The sequence below is a fragment of the Coregonus clupeaformis genome, chromosome 20 (assembly GCF_020615455.1).
Source record: "Coregonus clupeaformis isolate EN_2021a chromosome 20, ASM2061545v1, whole genome shotgun sequence".
Lineage (NCBI taxonomy): Eukaryota > Metazoa > Chordata > Actinopteri > Salmoniformes > Salmonidae > Coregonus > Coregonus clupeaformis.
This window is the reverse complement of record NC_059211.1, coordinates 54,323,129-54,342,163: the sequence shown is the minus strand read 5'-3', so window position 1 is coordinate 54,342,163 and position 19,035 is coordinate 54,323,129. Positions and strand designations below refer to the sequence as shown.

The 19,035-nt window shown below is 44.1% G+C and overlaps 1 protein-coding gene across 5 annotated transcripts; it reads left to right on the top strand.

Moving 5' to 3' along the window:
• The first annotated feature begins 2,096 nt into the window (after positions 1–2,096).
• On the top strand, positions 2,097–18,853 carry c20h1orf112 (chromosome 20 C1orf112 homolog). Of its 5 annotated transcripts, none has more exons than XM_041840650.2 (24): positions 2,097–2,269; positions 2,809–2,937; positions 3,155–3,194; positions 3,620–3,708; positions 3,809–3,913; positions 4,197–4,337; positions 4,524–4,683; positions 4,855–4,939; positions 5,122–5,260; positions 5,727–5,878; positions 5,980–6,128; positions 7,556–7,685; positions 8,243–8,429; positions 9,041–9,123; positions 9,401–9,452; positions 9,993–10,082; positions 10,414–10,599; positions 11,595–11,711; positions 11,795–11,890; positions 14,405–14,518; positions 15,901–16,005; positions 17,764–17,844; positions 17,950–18,096; positions 18,461–18,853. In XM_041840650.2, the coding sequence occupies exons 2-24, from the start codon at positions 2,848–2,850 to the stop codon at positions 18,698–18,700; spliced, it is 2,778 nt and encodes a 925-aa protein (XP_041696584.1). In that variant the 5' UTR covers positions 2,097–2,269; positions 2,809–2,847; the 3' UTR covers positions 18,701–18,853. The 5 variants fall into 5 exon arrangements, with proteins under 5 accessions (XP_041696584.1, XP_041696587.1, XP_041696586.1 ...); XM_041840653.2 differs by having other exon boundaries at positions 4,521–4,683; positions 5,122–5,248; XM_041840652.2 differs by having other exon boundaries at positions 4,521–4,683; positions 11,801–11,890.
• Positions 18,854–19,035: the final 182 nt, after the last annotated feature.

The following is a 19,035-nucleotide window of genomic DNA, read 5'->3' as shown; positions in this document are numbered from 1 at the left end:
GGCTGTAGTAGACTTTAAAATTGCATTGGGTGCATACTTCTATGCACTGTACAGCCTTACCTATGGATATTGGGTCCATGAAATGGGTTATCAGCCTACTCAGTGACACCCACAGATTACAATTCTGAAGAGTTTACACAAATATTAGCGTCATAGCTCGTATGAAGAAACTTTAACTGTGGGAAATCACCTCACTATCAAATCAGAATTGTCCCATGCTTCGTAAACAACAGGTGTGAACTAACAGTGACATGCGTACTTACGGGCCCTTCCCAACAATGTAGAGAGAAAACAAATAGAGAAATAATAGAAAAGTACAACACGTAATAATAAAGGTAATAATTAATTCACAATGTGGTCCTCTGTAGCTCAGCTGGTAGAGCACGGCGCTTGTAACGCCAAGGTAGTGGGTTCGATCCCCGGGACCACCCATACACAAAAAAAATTATGCACGCATGACTTTAAGTCGCTTTGGATATTTATTTACAATGAGTAACAATAACTTGCCTATATACAAGGGGTACCAGCGCCTAGTCGATGTGCAGGGGTACGAGGTAACTGAGGTAGATATGTACATATAACTAGGAATAAAGGGACAGATAGTAAACAGCAGCAGCAGCGTATGTGATGAGTCAAAAACGTTAGTGCAAAAAGTGTCAATGCAGATAGTCCAGGTCGCTATTTGGTTAACTATTTAACAAACTGTTTAGCAGTCTTATGACTAGAAGCTGTTCAGGGTCCTGTTGGTTCCAGACTTGTTGCATCAATACTGCTTGCCCTGCGGTAGCATAGAGAACAGTCTATGACTTGGGTGGCTGGAGTCTGACAATTTGTAGGGCCTTCCTCTGACACCGCCTGGTATATAGGTCCTGGATGGCAGGAAGCTCGGCCCCAGTGATGTACTGGGCCGTATGCACTACCCTCTGTAATGCCTTGTGGTCGGATGCCAAGCAGTTGCCATACCAAGCGGTGATATAGCCAGTCATAATGTTCTCAATGGTGCAACTGTAGAACTTTTTGAGGATCTGATGGCCCATGCCAAATCTTTTCAGCCTCCTGAGGGGAAAGAGGCATTGTCGTGCCCTCTTCACGACTGTGTTGGTGTGTTTGGACCATGATAGGTCCTTAGTGATGTTGACACCGAGGAACTTGAAACTCTCGACCCGCTCCACTACAGCCCTGTTGATGTGGATGGGGGCGTGCTCGGCCCTCCGTTTCCTGTAGTCCACAATCAGCTCCTTGTCTTGCTGACGTTGAGGGAGAGGTTGTTGTCCTGGAACCACACTGCCAGGTCTCTGACCTCCTCCCAGTAGGCTTTCTCATCGTCATCGGTTATCAGGCCTACCACCGTCGTGTCGTCAGCAAACTTGGCCACACAGTTGTGGGTGAACAGGGTGTACGGGACTAAGCATACACCCCTGAGGGGTCCCCGTGTTGAGGGTCAGCGTGGCGGATGTGTTGTAGTCTACTCTCACCACCTGGGGGACAATACACACAACTATTTTTTAAACATTTATAGTAATTTAGCAGACGCTCTTTTCCAGAGTGACTTACAGGAGCAATTAGGGTTAAGTGCCTTGCTCAAGGGCACATCGACATATTTTTCACCTAGTCGGCTCGGGGATTAGAACCAGCGACCTTTTGGTTACTGGCACAACGCTCTTAACCACTGAGCTACAATAGGCTGAACAGTGAGGTGATTTCCCACAGTTAAAGTTTCTTCATACGAGCTACGATGCTAATATTTGTGTAAACTCTTCAGAATTGTAATCTGTTGGTGTCACTGAGTAGGATGATACTCCATTTCATGGACCCAAGATCCATAGGCAAGGCTGTACAGTGCATAGAAGTATGCCCACACTGCAATTCTACAATCTAATTCAGCCACAGTGCGATTTCAACAGTTGTTTTATTGTCTAATTATTGTCTTTTGTTGAATTTATATTTCAACATTCCGACCTTGTTTAGCTTTATTTAGTCAAATTATGGCATGATTTCACTATTTGTATCCGTTTGAATTCCTTTCAATGGAGGACTTATATTTTGAAGGCGAACTGCAAATTCCACTATTGTCGCTAATCCTTATTGTGGCTAGCTTCACACAGGTACCTCTTTCTGGCAAAGGTTACCACAACCTCTCACTATAGTTTGAATATTTTTAAACCAGTTAGCTAGCTAAGCAAGACATGCCGTTGTTCTATACATGTAATAACGCAAGTAGAATTTACATTTCGTGGGGATTTGTGAACTGCTGAAAGAAAGTAGCAAGGTAAGCACAAGCGTATCAACTTAGCTAGCTTGCTAACGCTACTTGTTTTAGTTGGCTAACGTAAACTGAATCAAAGAGAGAAGCTTGTTAGCTAGCTGGCTGGCTGTAAGCTGTGCTGTTATCAAAACTTAACCTGCAGCTAGCTAGCTAGCTAGTGATAGAAACGTTGACAAGTTTAGTGCCTGTATAACCTCCTTAGCCGACTAAACTCAACCCCACGATTTACGATGGTTGGCGACAAGTGTGGGCGGACTGGAGCTCCAATGTCAAATAAAATGATTTTTTTTTTAATAAAATAAAAAAACGACTGATTTCAGTACAGCGGACAGTTCTTTGGATGCTGAAAGCAGTAACGTTAGTTTCGGATAACTTCGTTTTATGACGGTAGAGCTCAGTCTGCCCAACACTAGTCGCCGCTCAACTCCATCGTAAATCGTTTGAGTTTAGTCTGCTAGTGTAACCTATGAGTTAACTAGTAGCTTACTACATCTATGGTTCGTATAGAAAAGTACGACAAATAATGTTATTTTACTTTGCAGTGTACGCCACCTGGGCTGTCACACACTGTCCTCATCACCATGTCGCAGACCACTCTGTTGGAAGAGGTGGTCCAGTGGAGTAAGGACACCTGTCGGCAGGAAGTCAAATCCGTCCTCCCCAAACTCATCATATCCTTTCATGGGTCTCTGTTATACAAAACATGGCATTGGGCGTAAATAATGGGGCATAAATAATTTACTTATGGTTGAAATGACTGTAAACATCAGTTCGAGGTCTGCACAAATGCACTTCAGACCTATCTAGTTTATTATGTATGCCTGTGTGTGTAGCTATGTACTGGTGAAGTAATATTGCGATACTTTTGAACTCCTTAACCCTGTGTACTCCATGCATTACAAAACAGAAAGCTGGGAAGAACATATACGTAAGTCTAATCTTTTTAACATCAAATCAAAGACTTGTGGAGGTCTACCATTTTCTGTCTGTAAACAATTGTTGGAAAAATGACTTGTTTCATGCACAAAGTAGATGTCCTAACCAACTTGCCAAAACTATAGTTTGTTAACAAGAAATGTGTGGAGTGGTTGAAAAAACGAGTTTTAATGACTCCAACCTAAGTGTATGTAAACTTCCGACTTCAACTGTATATATATATATATATATATATATATATATATATATATATATAATGGTGTGTAAAGACAGTTTTTGATTCTAATTTTTGTTGGACATAAAGTTGTCACCTGTCAGTAAACCCAGTCATAATTCAGTGTTCTCCATGAATAGGGCCTACAGTGAAAGGCTAGTGGCATGCTTTCTCTCATTTCATGAACGTGTGTCTCCTTTTAGATGTGCTGAAAATCATCACAGACATGTTCTTGCCTCACCTCAGCCAGTCAGAGCTGGAAGACGAGTGCTTCTCCAAGGTCTTACCTAAGGTACAACATATTTCATTTCTTGTTTGAACACAGACATGCATATTCGAAAGCATCAGCTCAGTGTGTGTGTATATATGTTTAACTGTTGTAATGTCTGCAGGTAGAGAAGATGTTCAACAGGCTGATGGAAGAGATCACTAACCAAGTAGGAGGGCTGTCCAGTCAGAACACGGAACTACACTCTTTTCTCAGGAACATTCTACAGGTGTGTTCTTAATGGCTGGTAAATTATCTCTCTCTCTCTCTGTCTCACACTCTCTCTCTCTCTCTCTCTCTCTCTCGCTCTGTCTCTCTCTCTCTCTCTATCTCTCTCTCTCGCGCTCTCTCTCTATCGCTCTCTCTCTCTCTCTCTCTCTCTCATATTGTATCAATCATTCCCCTGTCTTTCTCTCTGTTGTGTTAAGGTATAAGTTGTTTTCCCCTCTTCAAATCTGAATGCTAATTGTACTGAGTGGACATCGTTAACTGGGGGTGGTTCTGTTTGCCAGTTGATGGTGCAGGTGTTGGAGGTGCTGTCTGGCTGTGTGCGTCACGTCTGTTCATTTGAGGAGGCCCCTGCCCTGGATACTATCCGCTCCTTACCCTCCTGCGTCCTTAAGGTCCTCAGGAACACCTTCCAGCACTGCAAGGTATGACTGCAAGGAATTCACTGTTTTAAGGAATCTTCCTGTGCAAAAGTCTATGTCTAGGAGTGTCTAAAAGAGTGCATCATGGCCATCTGTAGTTTTGGACTGTATGGAGTCCAGTGGTATTATTACAATATGTTGTGGGAATCACAATGAAAGGGTACCAACGTGTAACTGTTTCCCCAGGAGAGTGGGGAGGTGTACTGTGGGCGTCTGTCCCTGGTGGGAGACCTGCTTCAGGGTCTGTTTAAAGAGGCTTACTCACTACAGAAAGGCCTGATGGAACTAATGGACAGCATCTCCCTGGAGAACACAGCCTCGGAGGACGACGTCTCCGACGTCATCACAGGTGTGTGTGTGTGTGTGTCGGAAGAGACTTATGCATCCGTCTGGTTGTTTGTGGATAGCGATTCTCACTAGATAAAAATGACCATTTACGCTATTCATGGTAAGACATTGTCATACATTAACAATATTATTTTGCCTCTGATGACAATGAAAATGTGTTTATTTCCCTCAGTGATTCATAGTCTCCTGGATATATGCTCGGTTATCTCAAACCTTGACATCGCACTACATGCCAACACATGGAAATTCATTGTTAAGTAAGTATAGAACCATATACATTTAATCATCATAAACATTATCGGGCTAATTATCTGATCTATCCTATTTATTCATTATTTAGTAAGTGTAGTCCGGCCCACAAACATTACATTTTGATGATAATTTAAAAACTATCTGGCTGTTTTTGTTGGCTGACTTATTGATTGATTGATTCGATCAGGCAGTGTGTGAAGTATGGATCGTTGGTGGAGGAGCGGCTTCGTCACGGTGACATCACATCCTGTCTGTGTGATGACCTGCTGGCCTCGTTCCATAGCTGCCTTGAGCTGGCTGGGCAGATCAGTCAGGTGGGGCCACAGGTACATGGCCAATCACATCAGAGAGTCAGAGGAACACTCCCTATGAGCAAAATACGAAAATCTTTCATTCATTTCAATTATTCTTTCATTCATTTCAATTATTCTTTCATTCATTTCAATTATTCTTTCATTCATTTCAATTATTCTTTCATTCATTTCAAAATGTATTTTGTTGCGTGCATACTGAACATGACCTTGATGAGTTGAATGAGCTGATTTCCTTCTATTATTAAAGCCTGTGTCCAAATGCATTATTGATTGATATTGCACCACAATAGAGAACTTTTTTTTTGCGCGGAGTATGTTACGGGTCAATTCAGGAGAGAAATGCAACCTTCTCGCTGTGGCCCTGGATGTCTATGCCTGAGGTGAAGAGTAGAACACGGGTAGACAATGAAACAATGTTCTCTGATAGATCTGGTCATTCCTGCTGTCATGTTGAATCGCTGTTCTGTGTTTCTTACAGGTGGCACACAGCCCAGAATACAAGCTGTTTCAGAAAACCACAAAGATGTGCAGATTTTTTGCCAACACATTAGTTCACTACATAAAGGAATTTAAGGCTTTTCTTTCTAAGTCTTGCAGACGCTTCCATCAACTCTACCTCCAAATTGTCAGGTACAATGAGCCTACACTGCAACTCTCACACACACACACACACACACACACACACACACACACACCCTCTGTGGTTAACGTTTATTCTATTTTACCCACAGCAAGTTTCCACCCAGCCTATGTTCCCCAGTGCTCCCCTCCCCTCTATCTGAGGAGCTGAGCGGAGCAGCTCTGGTGCCCATGGACGCTCTGCTCTCCCAGCTGCTCCCCCTCAGATCCTTCGCTGAGTCAGTCCTCAACCCCAGCCAGCGTGAGTTTACCTCTACCTTCACCCTAATACCCCTGGCCTAGTATAGAAAAATTGTCCACTTCTTCCTTCACCCTAGTGTAGGAAAATATTAAATACCGTACATTACACAGATCCAGTGTTATTAGGCAAGTGCTAAAGACCAAAGATTTAGTATATGTAGCAAAAAAACAAAGAAAACCCCCCACTGCAGTCTATGCTATCCCATGTGATTTCCTGACATGAGCCTTAGGTCTTGAAGTGTACAATCTGTTTCCTGATTACGCGCATGTACACTGTCCCACGTCCATTTGGGGCCTCTGTCAATGTACTGTAGGGATGCTTTACGCTTCAAGCCTTATGTAACAAAGGCAAACAAACACACACACACACACCCTTTCCGTTGGTGTTCTTTGAGGACATTACTGAGTGTGCTCTGGTTTTTATTTAGGGGTCAGAGGTGAACTTGGAACACAATGCTCTCACATCTCATAAGGCCAAAGTACTACTATGAAGATCAGGTCTCTGCTCATTGTCTGTCTTTAACCCCTAAGCACAGGGGACATAAACAGCAGAGATAGGAAGTTCAGCTCTTTTTACTGACTCTGATCTTTTCGACTCGTTCAGTCAAAATAACTAATCTTTCGACTCATTTCGTTCATTTGAGACAATAATGCCCAGTGTACGCAGGACCCCTTACCGGCGAACGATGAACTGAAGGAAAAGTGTGCTTTAAACAATGTTGATTGCCTGCCATACAAATACGATTATTTCATGATACATTTGAAACAAAGTGTGATAAGAACAATATAGTTTGCGAACTGCAGCCCCCCCCAAACGATTTGTGTTTCAGTTTGTTGAGCAGAGTTATGTTTTGCTTCTACAAAGCTGTGTCCATGATAACTTTCAATCATCAATAAATTGTATTCATTCTTGCACCATGTGATAAATTATCATTTCTAAAAATGTATTTTTCTCCTCTATGCTGCCTGCAGCCTGATCTATTATCCTGCGTGGATAAATGACAGACAGTTGTTGGTCGGCGCACGTCTGGAGCCGCTGAGCATGTATAAAACCTGCTGTAGGACTCATTGCGGCCAGCAGGTCAAAAACAAACCACCAAAATGAACGAGTCACTCACAAAAAACAAATCATGACTCTCGAGTCAGTAAAAAGAGTCGTTCAAAAAGAACGAATCGTTTGCGAACTGCATGTCACTAATAATAATGCCCGGAGTACCCCTGAAGTACCCCCTCTTGCATTTTACCAGTAGGCTTATGGTCTCATGAGTCTTCTCAAGTACCCCATGTGGATAGGTCAAGTATTCCCAGAGGTCCTAGTACCCCTGGTTGGGAACCACTGGCCTAATGCTTACAGGGGCATTTCAGTCCTGTCCTAATAGACCCACATTGTGTGGCCCCTGCCTGTCCTGTTTGTGTACCTGTATGTAGAGTTGAGTCCTGAGACAGAGTTACCTCATTGCCTCCTGCTGGTGAATGTCATGGGTCAGTTCCCCTCCCATCCAGATGAGGCGCTGCAGCTGTGGTATGACGGCAGCCACTTTCCTGAGGACACACCCAGGTAGGAGAGCTCTAGACTATGGCTGTAGACCAAACATTGGTCAAGTAGTGTTTTTTTGTTGTTTTTGATTTAGTTTGCGTAGTGCAACAGAATCAATGAAATAGTCCCAAAAACGCCATGATACATCAAGAACATCAAGTGTTTCACTTTCACCAAAACATTTATTTGATCTGTCGTTCTTTCCACCATCTATCTCCCCCTTCTCTCCCCCCTCTCTCTTCTCTCCCCCCTCTCTCCTCTCCCCCTCCCTTCTCTTCTCTCCCCCTCCCTTCTCTTCTCTCCCCCCCTTCTCTTCTCTCCCCCCTCCCTTCTCTTCTCTTCTCTCCCCCCTCCCTTCTCTTCTCTTCTCTCCCCCCTCCCTTCTCTTCTCTCCCTTCTCTTCTCTCCCCCCTCTCCCCCTCCCTTCTCTCTCCCCCTCCCTTCTCTCTCCCCCTCCCTTCTCTTCTCTCCCCCCTTCTCTTATCTCCCCCCTCTTCTCTCCCCCTCTTCTCTCTCCCCCTCCCTTCTCTTCTCTCCCCCCCTCTCTTCTCTCTCCCCTCTACCTGCCCTGTCTTCAGACTGCCTCTGTTCCGGGCCTTGTTCCAGAGCTTCCGGCGGTGCTGTGTGGAACGGAGGGTTCCAGTGCTGTTGCCGGGGGTGATGATGAAGGGTCAAGCCCAAGGGAAGGTGACCCTACACCATCACGTCTGTGTGATGCTCTGTGCCCGTGTGGCATCGCTGCCCCCAGAACACTTCCCCCTACTGGTGAGGCCCTGCCCACAAACTGTTGTTTAAATTGTTGTAAAAATTGTGTGGAAGCATTACACACACACACACACACACACACACAAGTAGTGTACACACACAGCACTTTGGCCCCTGAGTTTTTCCTGACTTACGTGGGCTAACCTGGAAAAACTCTAAAATGATTGCATTATGATGAAATTGTGGATGTGTTTATGATGGATGTGTTTATGATGGATGTGTTTATGATGGATGTGTTTATGATGGATGTGTTTATGATGGATGTGTTTATGATATCATACCAAACCTTCCTCACTCTGTTCTTCAGTTGAAAGACAGGATGGGGGAGAAAGAAAGTTGTGTTTTAGATGACACCAGAATGCACTTGTTACTACATGCCCTAACCTGGAAAAACTCTTAAATGATTGCATAACAAGTAAGATTATTTAGTGGAAACATCAAGTGCATTTCTGGTGAAAATGATCACCCTGAAACGCAACTGGATCATCGTCCTTCACCCTGTTCATCTACTGTGGATAAGTTTATGATGTCATACCAAACCTTCCTGTTTCTCTCTCTCTCTCTCTCTCTCTCTCTCTCCGTCCTCCGTTTTGTGCTAATCCGTCCATCAGGAGCGTAGTCTGTTGGAAGCCGTGCTGCAGCCTGACACCCAGACAGCCCTGCTGGCTACTGACGTGTGGTGCTTCATGGCCCGGTGAGCATCTGGTCACACCCCCGGGCCTTTCCTCCACTAACACTTGTCTTTTCTTTATCACCACTGCTGTTAGCTGCTTTATTCAGGACACGTGCTCACTATGATATGTGGTTGTCTCACCTAGCCACCATTTTTAAGATGAATGCACTACCTGGAAGTCTCTCTGGATAAGAGCGTCTGCTAAATTACTAAAATGTAAATGTCGCAGTACTGTAAATGTCCATTCCTTGTCCTGTGTTAGTTGTCAGTTGTGAGTGACTCTGTCCTCTCTCTGCAGGTACGGTACAGCTGATCTGTGCTTGCATCACGTTCTCCTTACAGCTCAGCTGGTGAGTAGAGAGGACTACAGACAGACAGACACAGACAGACAGACAGACATACCACAGGGTCACAACCTCTCCCTGGCTCCCAGTGATCTCTCTCCCACACACACCCACACACACACACCTCTCTCAAGGAATCCTAGTTTATCATCCCTATCCTAGGCCCAATCCCAAATCCACCCCTAAGGCCTGCGCCCTACGCCCTTGTGGAGATCTGAGAGGATTTGATTGGTATAAGAAATATGATGTAACAAGTCAGGCTGCAGCTGGTACCATATTGCTCACCCCTGTCAAATCCAGTCAGATCTCCACAAGGGCGCATGGTTTTAGGGGTGGATTTGGGATTGGGCCAACGTCTCTCTCTGTCTCTGTGGGCAGGGTGGCTGTAACCTATGGCATCTCTGATACCCCAACAGAGGCGACAATTGGTGTTGCTGGATCATGGGGGGGGGCAACGAGACACCTGTTAGTAACTGTGCCAGGTCATGAAATAAAGTGAAACTGGCCTTCCCCTTTTTTTTACCATCCTCTCCTCTCCTCCCCCAGGTGAAGTGGTGTGGCGGGCAGTGTTACCAGCTGGTCCACCTGGGCCTGCTGCTGAGACGCATGCTGTTCCTCATGACCCCTAACCATCAGGTCAGAGAGCAGCACAGAGAAAACATCTACGTGTGTGTGTGTAGGGTGGGGGGTGTATTTGGGCTGTATTTATTGATCTCTGGTTTTATAAAGGGAAGTGATATGAGCTATGTGATGATACAGTGGTCCTCTGTAGCTCAGCTGGTAGAGCACGGCGCTTGTAACGCCAGGGTAGTGGGTTCGATCCCCCGGGACCACCCATACACAAAAAAAATTTATGCACGCATGACTGTAAGTCGCTTTGGATAAAAGCGTCTGCTAAATGGCATATTATTTTATTATTATATTATGTGGTTTGTGTTTTTCTTTACATTTGTGTGTGTGTTTGTAGATGGAGTTGGTGGAGCGTTTTCCTCCCTCCCAGGGTGAGAACCTCCCTGTGTGGTGTCACATCCTCCTCAGAGCCCTGTCCCATGACGCCCGGCAGCGGGTCGAGGCGGACGTCATCACCCTAACTAACACCACTGTGACAGACTGGCAACAGGCTGGGTACAAACTGGGACAGCTGGACCAAGTGGTAAGGAGGACCGGGAGACCCACGGGGCGGCGCGCAATTGGCCCAGCGTCGTCCAGGGTAGGGGAGGGAATGGCCGGCAGGTGATGTAGCTCAGTTGATAGAGCATGGCGTTTGCAACGCCAGGGTTGTGGGTTCGATTCCCACAGGGGGTATGAAAAAAAAATAATGTAAGTCGCTCTGGATAAGAGCGTCTGCTAAATGACGTAAAATGAGGACGCTTCAGAAGCTGCTTTAGACCAGGAGCGAGCCAATCTTTAAATAGCTTTTCAGTGTGGACAAAACAGTTGTGTGCTATTCTGCTGGAGTGGTAGTGCCGAACCTACTTGTTTTATACAGCCTCATTGCCAGGCAGGCAACTTTTTATAACGCACATGCTCGTGACACATTTTGGCCTTAGTTATCATGCTGAAGGTCTTATTCATTGCCACGTGATTTTGTTTTGCTCTAGAATATAGAAGCACCAAGGGCATGGCTACAATATTCTCTGCTGCATGGTTGTCCGCTGTCCTATAGTAGGTGTTGAATAGAAAGATCCTGACCGGCTTTAAGAGCTTAGATAAGGGGAAGAGTTTGGTTTAAGAGCTTAGATAAGGGGAAGAGTTTGGTTTAAGAGCTTAGATAAGGGGAAGAGTTTGGTTTAAGAGCTTAGATAAGGGGAAGAGTTTGGTTTAAGAGCTTAGATAAGGGGAAGAGTTTTGGTTTAAGAGCTTAGATAAGGGGAAGAGTTTGGTTTAAGAGCTTAGATAAGGGGAAGAGTTTGGTTTAAGAGCTTAGATAAGGGGAAGAGTTTGGTTTAAGAGCTTAGATAAGGGGAAGAGTTTGGTTTAAGAGCTTAGATAAAAGTACCAATAAGATAAGTCTTGTTTAGTGTGAGAAATCAGGGCAGATAAGGTCATTGCTTGTCGTCCTAAGTGGACCGTCCTGGTTGTATGTGAGGATGAAAGCACTGCATTATGGACTCTCAATACGGTCCATTTACTTCCTCCCTGCCCCAGAACATAGCGCTGTTGTCCCTGCTGATGGTGGTTCGAGGTGAATCTCCCGAGGCAGAGTGTGGGTCATCTGCACTGAGGATCATCTCACAACTCTGGGTTGGCATGTGTCCCAGTCAGGTGAGGGACACACAGACACTCACAAGTACATTTTGGGTGAACAGTTTGACTGTTAAGGTAACTCTATCCCTTTTCATTGTCAGGTGCAGACCCACCCTAGCATCCAGTGCACTCTGAGACTCCTCCTCTCCATGTCAGCCATCTTGGTGAAGAGTTTTGACCCACAGGTCATCTGTCAGGTACATTTACATTTACGTCATTTAGCAGACGCTCTTATCCAGAGCGACTTACAGTTAGTGAATACATTTTTTTTTTTAAATACTGCCCCCCCCGTGGGAATCGAACCCACAACCCTGCCGTTGCAAACGCCATGCTCTATCAACTGAGCTACATCCCTGCCGGCCATTCCCTCCCCTACCCTGGACAACGCTGGGCCAGGGTGCCGGCTGCGACAGAGCCTGGATTCGAACCAGGATCTCTAGTGGCACAGTTAGCACTGCGATGCAGTGCCTTAGACCACTGCGCCACTCACTAACGTGTTCTATGATGCTCAGTGGTGTAGTGGTAAAAGAAAGCTGGGTAAACTATCAACTCCAGGGGGCGATCGAGAGAAGAGGGGGGGGGACTAGATTAGTAGAATAAACAAGGTGCAATTTCGACAGTCACTCAATTAGCCCATGTCAGCAAAAAAAAAAAAAAAAAAATTGGTAAGTTAGTCTAGCCAGCTATCTAAACTAGTAGTAATCATGGTCGATTTACCGACCGAGGGGGCCCCCATTGATTTTGTTAGTCGCTCTCACTCAGATATCATATTCAAAACTGCAAACATTTCTCTCCACACCATGGCAAAATGTGTAGAATTGCAGGAAATTAACTCTAAAACAATGTTTTGTCTCAGCTGTCAAGAGGGGGGCCACTAAAAGGTTTTGCTCGCAAGTTGAGGGGCCCCCCAACAAAATGTTACTTAGGGCCCCCAAAAGGCTAGGGACGGCTCTGACTGCACGTGTAGGGATGGCTGTGGGTAGGCAGACCCGTGAGCCACTGTGGCCCCTCATGATGATTTCAGATTTTTTGGGAACCACCCCAAAAATATTGAAAAATAGGATGTGAAGATGTTCATATTGAAATGTGTTATCTTTATAATCACGTTCATGTTCTTTGTGTATCATGTGAACTGCACTGCAATTCAGTTTTCTATATTGTATACTGCTAAAGAGCACCAGTGTAAAAGGCCTATAGTTGACTCTTAACATGTTGTACTCTATATACTAGGGCTGCACGATATATATCGTTTCAGCATCGACATTGTGATGTATGCATCCGCAATAGTCACAACATCGCAGAACGTGCGATTTAGTAAGGTAAACATAAGTCTACAATATATATATATATTTTTTAAATGTTAAACTAGCATTATATCTGTCTGATATAACGTAATTTACTCCGATTTATGGGTTGTTGGATACACAGTTTATTATTATTATTATTTTAAACACGGAGTTCGTTTCTGCACGTGGTTGCCATGCAGGCTCTGATTGCGCGTGACGAAATGACGAGCGAGGAACAGGCAAAAAAGATCGAAATGGAGAATTTGGTTGCAAAAAGAAATGCATCGTCAATTATATGGAAATATGTCGGCTACAGACAGGATGATGTTGACCAAAAACCGGTACTTTGTCGAGAGTGCCTTGCGATTGTTGCCACAACACGACCAATTTTGTTCGATCATTTAAGGCGGCACCACAAATCTTTGTATGACGAGTGCAAAGCATCTCAATGCCCTCCAAAGCAAAAATCTATTTCGGATGCCTTTGCCAGTATTACACCATACGAGAAAGTTTCCAAACGGCAGAGAGAAATCACAGATTCAATAACATTTCACGTCGCCAAAGACATGGTACCAATTAACACGGTTACCAAAGAGGGTTTTAAAAACATGATCCGGTCGCTTGACAAGCGGTATGTAATGCCATCACGCAACTATTTTTCTCAAGTTGCCATCCCAGAGTTGTACGAGAAATGCAAGGCACATGTTGAAACAGAGCTGTCACAAGTGGAATATTATACAGCAACAACGGACTTGTGGTCCAGCCGGACAACACGGAGCCCTACATAAGTCTGACCGTACACTTTATTAATGAGGACTTCCACCTGAAAAGTTGCTGTTTGCAAACTGCATTTTTCCCAGAGGATCATGCATACATCCTGTATTTTTTCATATCGCAATATATATCGCAGAAAAACAAAATATCGCAATGTCAGTTATTTCCAATATCGTGCAACCCTACTCAATACCTATTTTTAAAAAACGTGTTTGATAAGATTACAGATTATTTTGAAAAACCATTTACATTTCGGGAGACCCCAAGTTCGGGAACCACTGTACGACTCACCTCTCTCTCTGCTTGCTTCCTCTCTCTGCGTCTCCTCTGCCTCCTTCATTGCAGCCTGCCTCACCACTGTCTTATCTCACTACTCTCTGTAAAGCAACGTTATTTTGTTATGATAACAAAAGATAGGCTACTATAAATTAAGATTATAGCTTAATTTCAGTCAACTGCGCCTGCTGAGGTCAGGCTCCGTTTAACGTTAGCTTCTAACTTCATCCTTCTAGCCAGCTGGTTATAGCTAGCGGTTATAGCTAGCTATCGGGCTTAAAGTAGCCAGAGCCCCTTGAGCTAGCCACCTGGCTGAAATACCTGCGACTATTTACCAGTTGATGTATACTATAAATTGATTGTGTGTGTTTTTAGGCCCTTGTGTGTGTGGGAGCCCTGGTCTCTGAGAAGTGTCCTGATGACCTGCTGCTCGCTGCTCTGGACTTCTTGGCCTCTCTAGGCAAGGTGTTCATCCCACTTGATAGCCAGGTACTGTATGATGGCCAGGTAGTACTGTATGATGGCCAGGTAGTACTGTATGATGACCAGGTAGTACTGTATGATGGCCAGGTAGTACTGTATGATGGCCAGGTAGTACATACCAGGTAGTACTGTATGATGGCCAGGTAGTACTGTATGATGACCAGGTAGTACTGTATGATGACCAGGTAGTACTGTATGATGGCCAGGTAGTACTGTATGATGACCAGGTAGTACTGTATGATGGCCAGGTAGTACTGTATGATGACCAGGTAGTACTGTATGATGGCCAGGTAGTACTGTATGATGGCCAGGTAGTACATACCAGGTAGTACTGTATGATGGCCAGGTAGTACTGTATGATGGCCAGGTAGTACTGTATGATGACCAGGTAGTACTGTATGATGGCCAGGTAGTACTGTATGATGACCAGGTAGTACTGTATGATGGCCAGGTAGTACTGTATGATGGCCAGGTAGTACTGTATGATGACCAGGTAGTACTGTATGATGGCCAGGTAGTACATACCAGGTAGTACTGTATGATGGCCAGGTAGTACTGTATGATGACCAGGTAGTACTGTATGATGGCCAGGTAGTACATACCAGGTAGTACTGTATGATGGCCAGGTAGTACTGTATGATGGCCAGGTAGTACTGTATGATGGCCAGGTAGTACTGTATGATGGCCAGGTAGTACTGTATGATGGCCAGGTAGTACTGTATGATGACCAGGTAGTACTGTATGATGGCCAGGTAGTACATACCAGGTAGTACTGTATGATGGCCAGGTAGTACTGTATGATGACCAGGTAGTACTGTATGATGGCCAGGTAGTACTGTATGATGGCCAGGTAGTACTGTATGATGGCCAGGTAGTACTGTATGATGGCCAGGTAGTACTGTATGATGGCGAGAAAAATTATACTGAACTAAAATATAAAGTGTTGGTCTGATGTTTCATGAGCTGAAATAAAAGATCCCAGAAATGTTCCATATGCACAATAAGCTTATTTCTCTCAAATTTTGTGCACAAATTAGTTTACGTCCCTGTTAGTGAGCATTTCTCCTTTGCCAAGACGATCCATCCACCTGACAGATGAGGCATATGAAGAAGCTGATTAAACAGCAACATCATTACACAGGTGCACCTTGTGCTGGGGACAATAAAAGGCCACTCTAAAATGTGCAGTTTTGTTATGAATGGGTGGTCCCAGGGATCGAACCCACTACCCTGGCGTTACAAGCGGCATGCTCTACCAATTGAGCTACATTTGTATGGGTTACCTTCAGATGTGTCCCGTGACACTTGTGGGGGTCGTGGAGCAAAACGGTGAACACCGACTACATGTAGTTCACTACTCCCCAACAGTGTGTGTGTGTCGTCCACAGAGCCAGGTGTTGCCCAGGCTGAGTGATCTGTTTGGGGCCCTGCTAGCTGAGAGGTCCTGGCTAATAAACCAACATGCCCTGGAGGCCTTCGCTCACTTTGCAGAGGTGAGACTCTCCTGAATACTGTTTTTAGTGATACGTTATATTCCTATCTTAAACATTCCTATGAAATGACCAGTTTCCTTCTTCCTGAGGGCACTTGGCTGTGAGTTGATTTAAAACAGGTGGGGTAGTGACCACTTTAATGTACGTATGAACTATGAACTTCAATGTGCCTTCAGAAAGTATTCACACCCCTAGACTTTTTCCACATTTTGTTGTTCCAAAGTGGGATTAAAATGGATTTGGCATTTTTGGTCAACGATCTACACAAAATAATCTGTCAAAGTGGAAGAAAGATTCTATTTTTTTATTTTATTTTTATTTATTTTTTAAGAAAACACTAATGTATCTTGATTAGATAAGTATTCAACCCCCTGAGTCAATACATGTTAGACTCACCTTTGGCAGCAATTACAGCTGTAAGTCTTCTTGGGTAAGCCTCTAAGAGCTTTGCACACCTGGATTGTACAATATTTGCACATTCTTTTTTAAATTCTTCAAGCTCTGTATAACACGGTTGTTGATCATTGCTAGACAGCCATTTTCAAGTCTCGCCATAGATTTTTCAAGCCGATTTTGAAGTCAAAACTGTAGCTAGGCCACTCAGGAACATTCAATGTTGTCTTGGTAACCAACTCCAGTGTATATTTGGCCTTGTGTTTAAGGTCATTGTTCTGCTGAAAGGTGAATTAGTCTCCCAGTGTCTGTTGGAAAGCAGACTGAACCAGGTTTTCCTCCAGGATTTTGCCTCTGCTTATCTCTATTCTGTTTATTTTTATCCCAAAAAAAACTCCCTAGTCCTTGCCAATGACAAGCATACCCATAACATGATGCAGCCACCACCATGCTTGAAAATATGAAGAGTGGTACTCAGTGATGTTGTGTAGAATTTGCCCCAAACATACAGCTTGTATTCAGGACATAAAGTAAATTTCTTTGCACATTTTTTGCAGTATTACTTGTTGCAAACAGGATGAATGTTTTGGAATATGTTTGTTCTGTACAGGCTTCCTCCTTTTCACTCTGTCATTTAGGTTAGTATTGTGGAGTAATCCATTCTCAGTTTTCTCATATCACAGCCATTAAACTCTGTAACTGTTTTAAAATCACCATTGGCCTCATGGTGTAATCCCTGAGCGGTTTCCTTCCTCTCCAGCAACTGAGTTAGGAAGGACACCTGTATCTTTGTAGTGACTGGGTGTATTGATGCACTATCCAAAGCCTAATTAATAACTTCACCATGCTCAAAGGAATATTCAGCACCTGCTTTTTCTATTATTACCCATCTACTAATTGGTGCCCTTCTTTGCGAGGCATTGAAAAACCTCTATGGTCTTTTGTGGTTGAGATGGACCTTACAGATAATTGTATGGGGTACAGAGATGAGGTAGTCATTCAAAAATCACACTATTATTGCACACAGAGTGAGTCCATGCAACTTATTATGTGACTTGTTAAGCACATTTTTCTTCCTGAACTTATTTAGGTTTGCCATAACAAAGGGGTTGAATACTTATTGACTCAAGACAATTTTCTACAAACAAAATTCCACTTTGACATTATGGGGTATTCTGTGTAGATAATTGACACAAAATCTCAATTGAATCCATTTTAAATTCAGGCTATAACACAACAAAAATGTGGAAAAAGTAAAGGGGTGTGAATACTTTCTTAAGGCACTGTATATAACCTTTAACTGTAAGTCGTTCTGGATAAGAGTGTCTGCTAAATGACTCAAATGTATAAATGTTCATGTTTCAGGTCACCAATCATGAGGAGGTGATATCCCAGAGCTTGTCTTCAGAAGACACCAAAAACAAAGTGGTGAATTTCCTCAGCAAGGTAATGAATGCCACCCCCCCCCCACAAACCACATCCAATACACAGTCATTGATCGGGAGATAATTAAAGATGGAAGGGACTGAACATGTTGTTGTGTTCTTCCAGACTATTAACGCACAGGAATCGCTAGAGACTCGGCTTGAGAGGTTAAGATTGGAGACGTCTGTTCTTGAGCGACACAACAACAGACTGGAGACCAATGAGGAGACTGCTGCTTCTGCTGGTGATGACCAGTCCACTGCTGACACAGAGGTGAGTGATGAGGCTGATGCCAGTGACCATATTAAATCTGTGTTGTTTTTTTGGGGGGGTGGAAGATTAACTCTGCAAAAGCTGTTAATGGGAAAACTTGGCAGAATTAGCCAGTGAGAGGATGACAATTCAAAACCAACAGTTTCTGGCCCTGAACCAATAGCTTAAAATACCTTATTCACCACTCCTCCCTTCCTATATGTAAATACTGATCTTACATTAGTACGTTAGTCACCAATCAAGTCTGTCTGATCAGTGATTACTTAAAGGAAGATAGGATGTATTTTGTAAGTATTCAATCAGTTTCTGTGTGACTTGCATAGTGATACAGTAATGATAGTGACTCATGACTCCCCCCATCCAGCCCTGTCCCAAGCGAGCACGGCAGGAAACCAGCGTTGAGGAGGAGTATAGACTTTACCTCCAGACAGCTGAGAGTGCCCTGAGGGCCCTGCAGACGCTGGTAGAGGGGCGCGCCACCGACACAGTTATCCCCTCCTCCACCCCTGTCCCTGCCCCCCCTCCACATTGGGTGACGTCCAGACTACAGGAGCTGCAGACTCTGATAACCCACATCAGCACGGCCAGACCACCAAACCGCTAGCCACCTGGCAATAACCCTAAAGTGTTTTTTATTTAGTTTTTTTTGGAGCTTTGTTATGTCTGCCTGTGTTAATGTTGTCTGTTTTATCCCTTTATAAAATAGGGTTTGTATGGGGAGAAGGGTCAGTCCTTATTAAACATGAATACCTTTAAATATGGAGTCTTTTCAGGTTCATTTCAGTAAGTTGGGTGTTTACCCATCAAATGTCAGTCCAGACTGGATTCACAAAAGAAAAGAGGTTCATGATTGCCCTCTGCTGGTGAATATGCAGTGTTCAGGTGATAAGTAGCGAATGTGACGTTACCGTCCCGTGGACGTTGACCTCTACAGCTCAA

Bases quoted from the DNA above. Each gene is read 5' to 3' on its own strand.
- c20h1orf112 (XM_041840649.2), top strand. From the start codon at position 2,848: ATGTCGCAGACCACTCTGTTGGAAGAGGTGGTCCAGTGGAGTAAGGAC. The intron at 3,709-3,808 runs GTACAACATATT...TAATGTCTGCAG, and splicing joins TCTCCAAGGTCTTACCTAAG to GTAGAGAAGATGTTCAACAG. The intron at 16,006-17,763 runs GTGAGACTCTCC...TTCATGTTTCAG, and splicing joins CCTTCGCTCACTTTGCAGAG to GTCACCAATCATGAGGAGGT.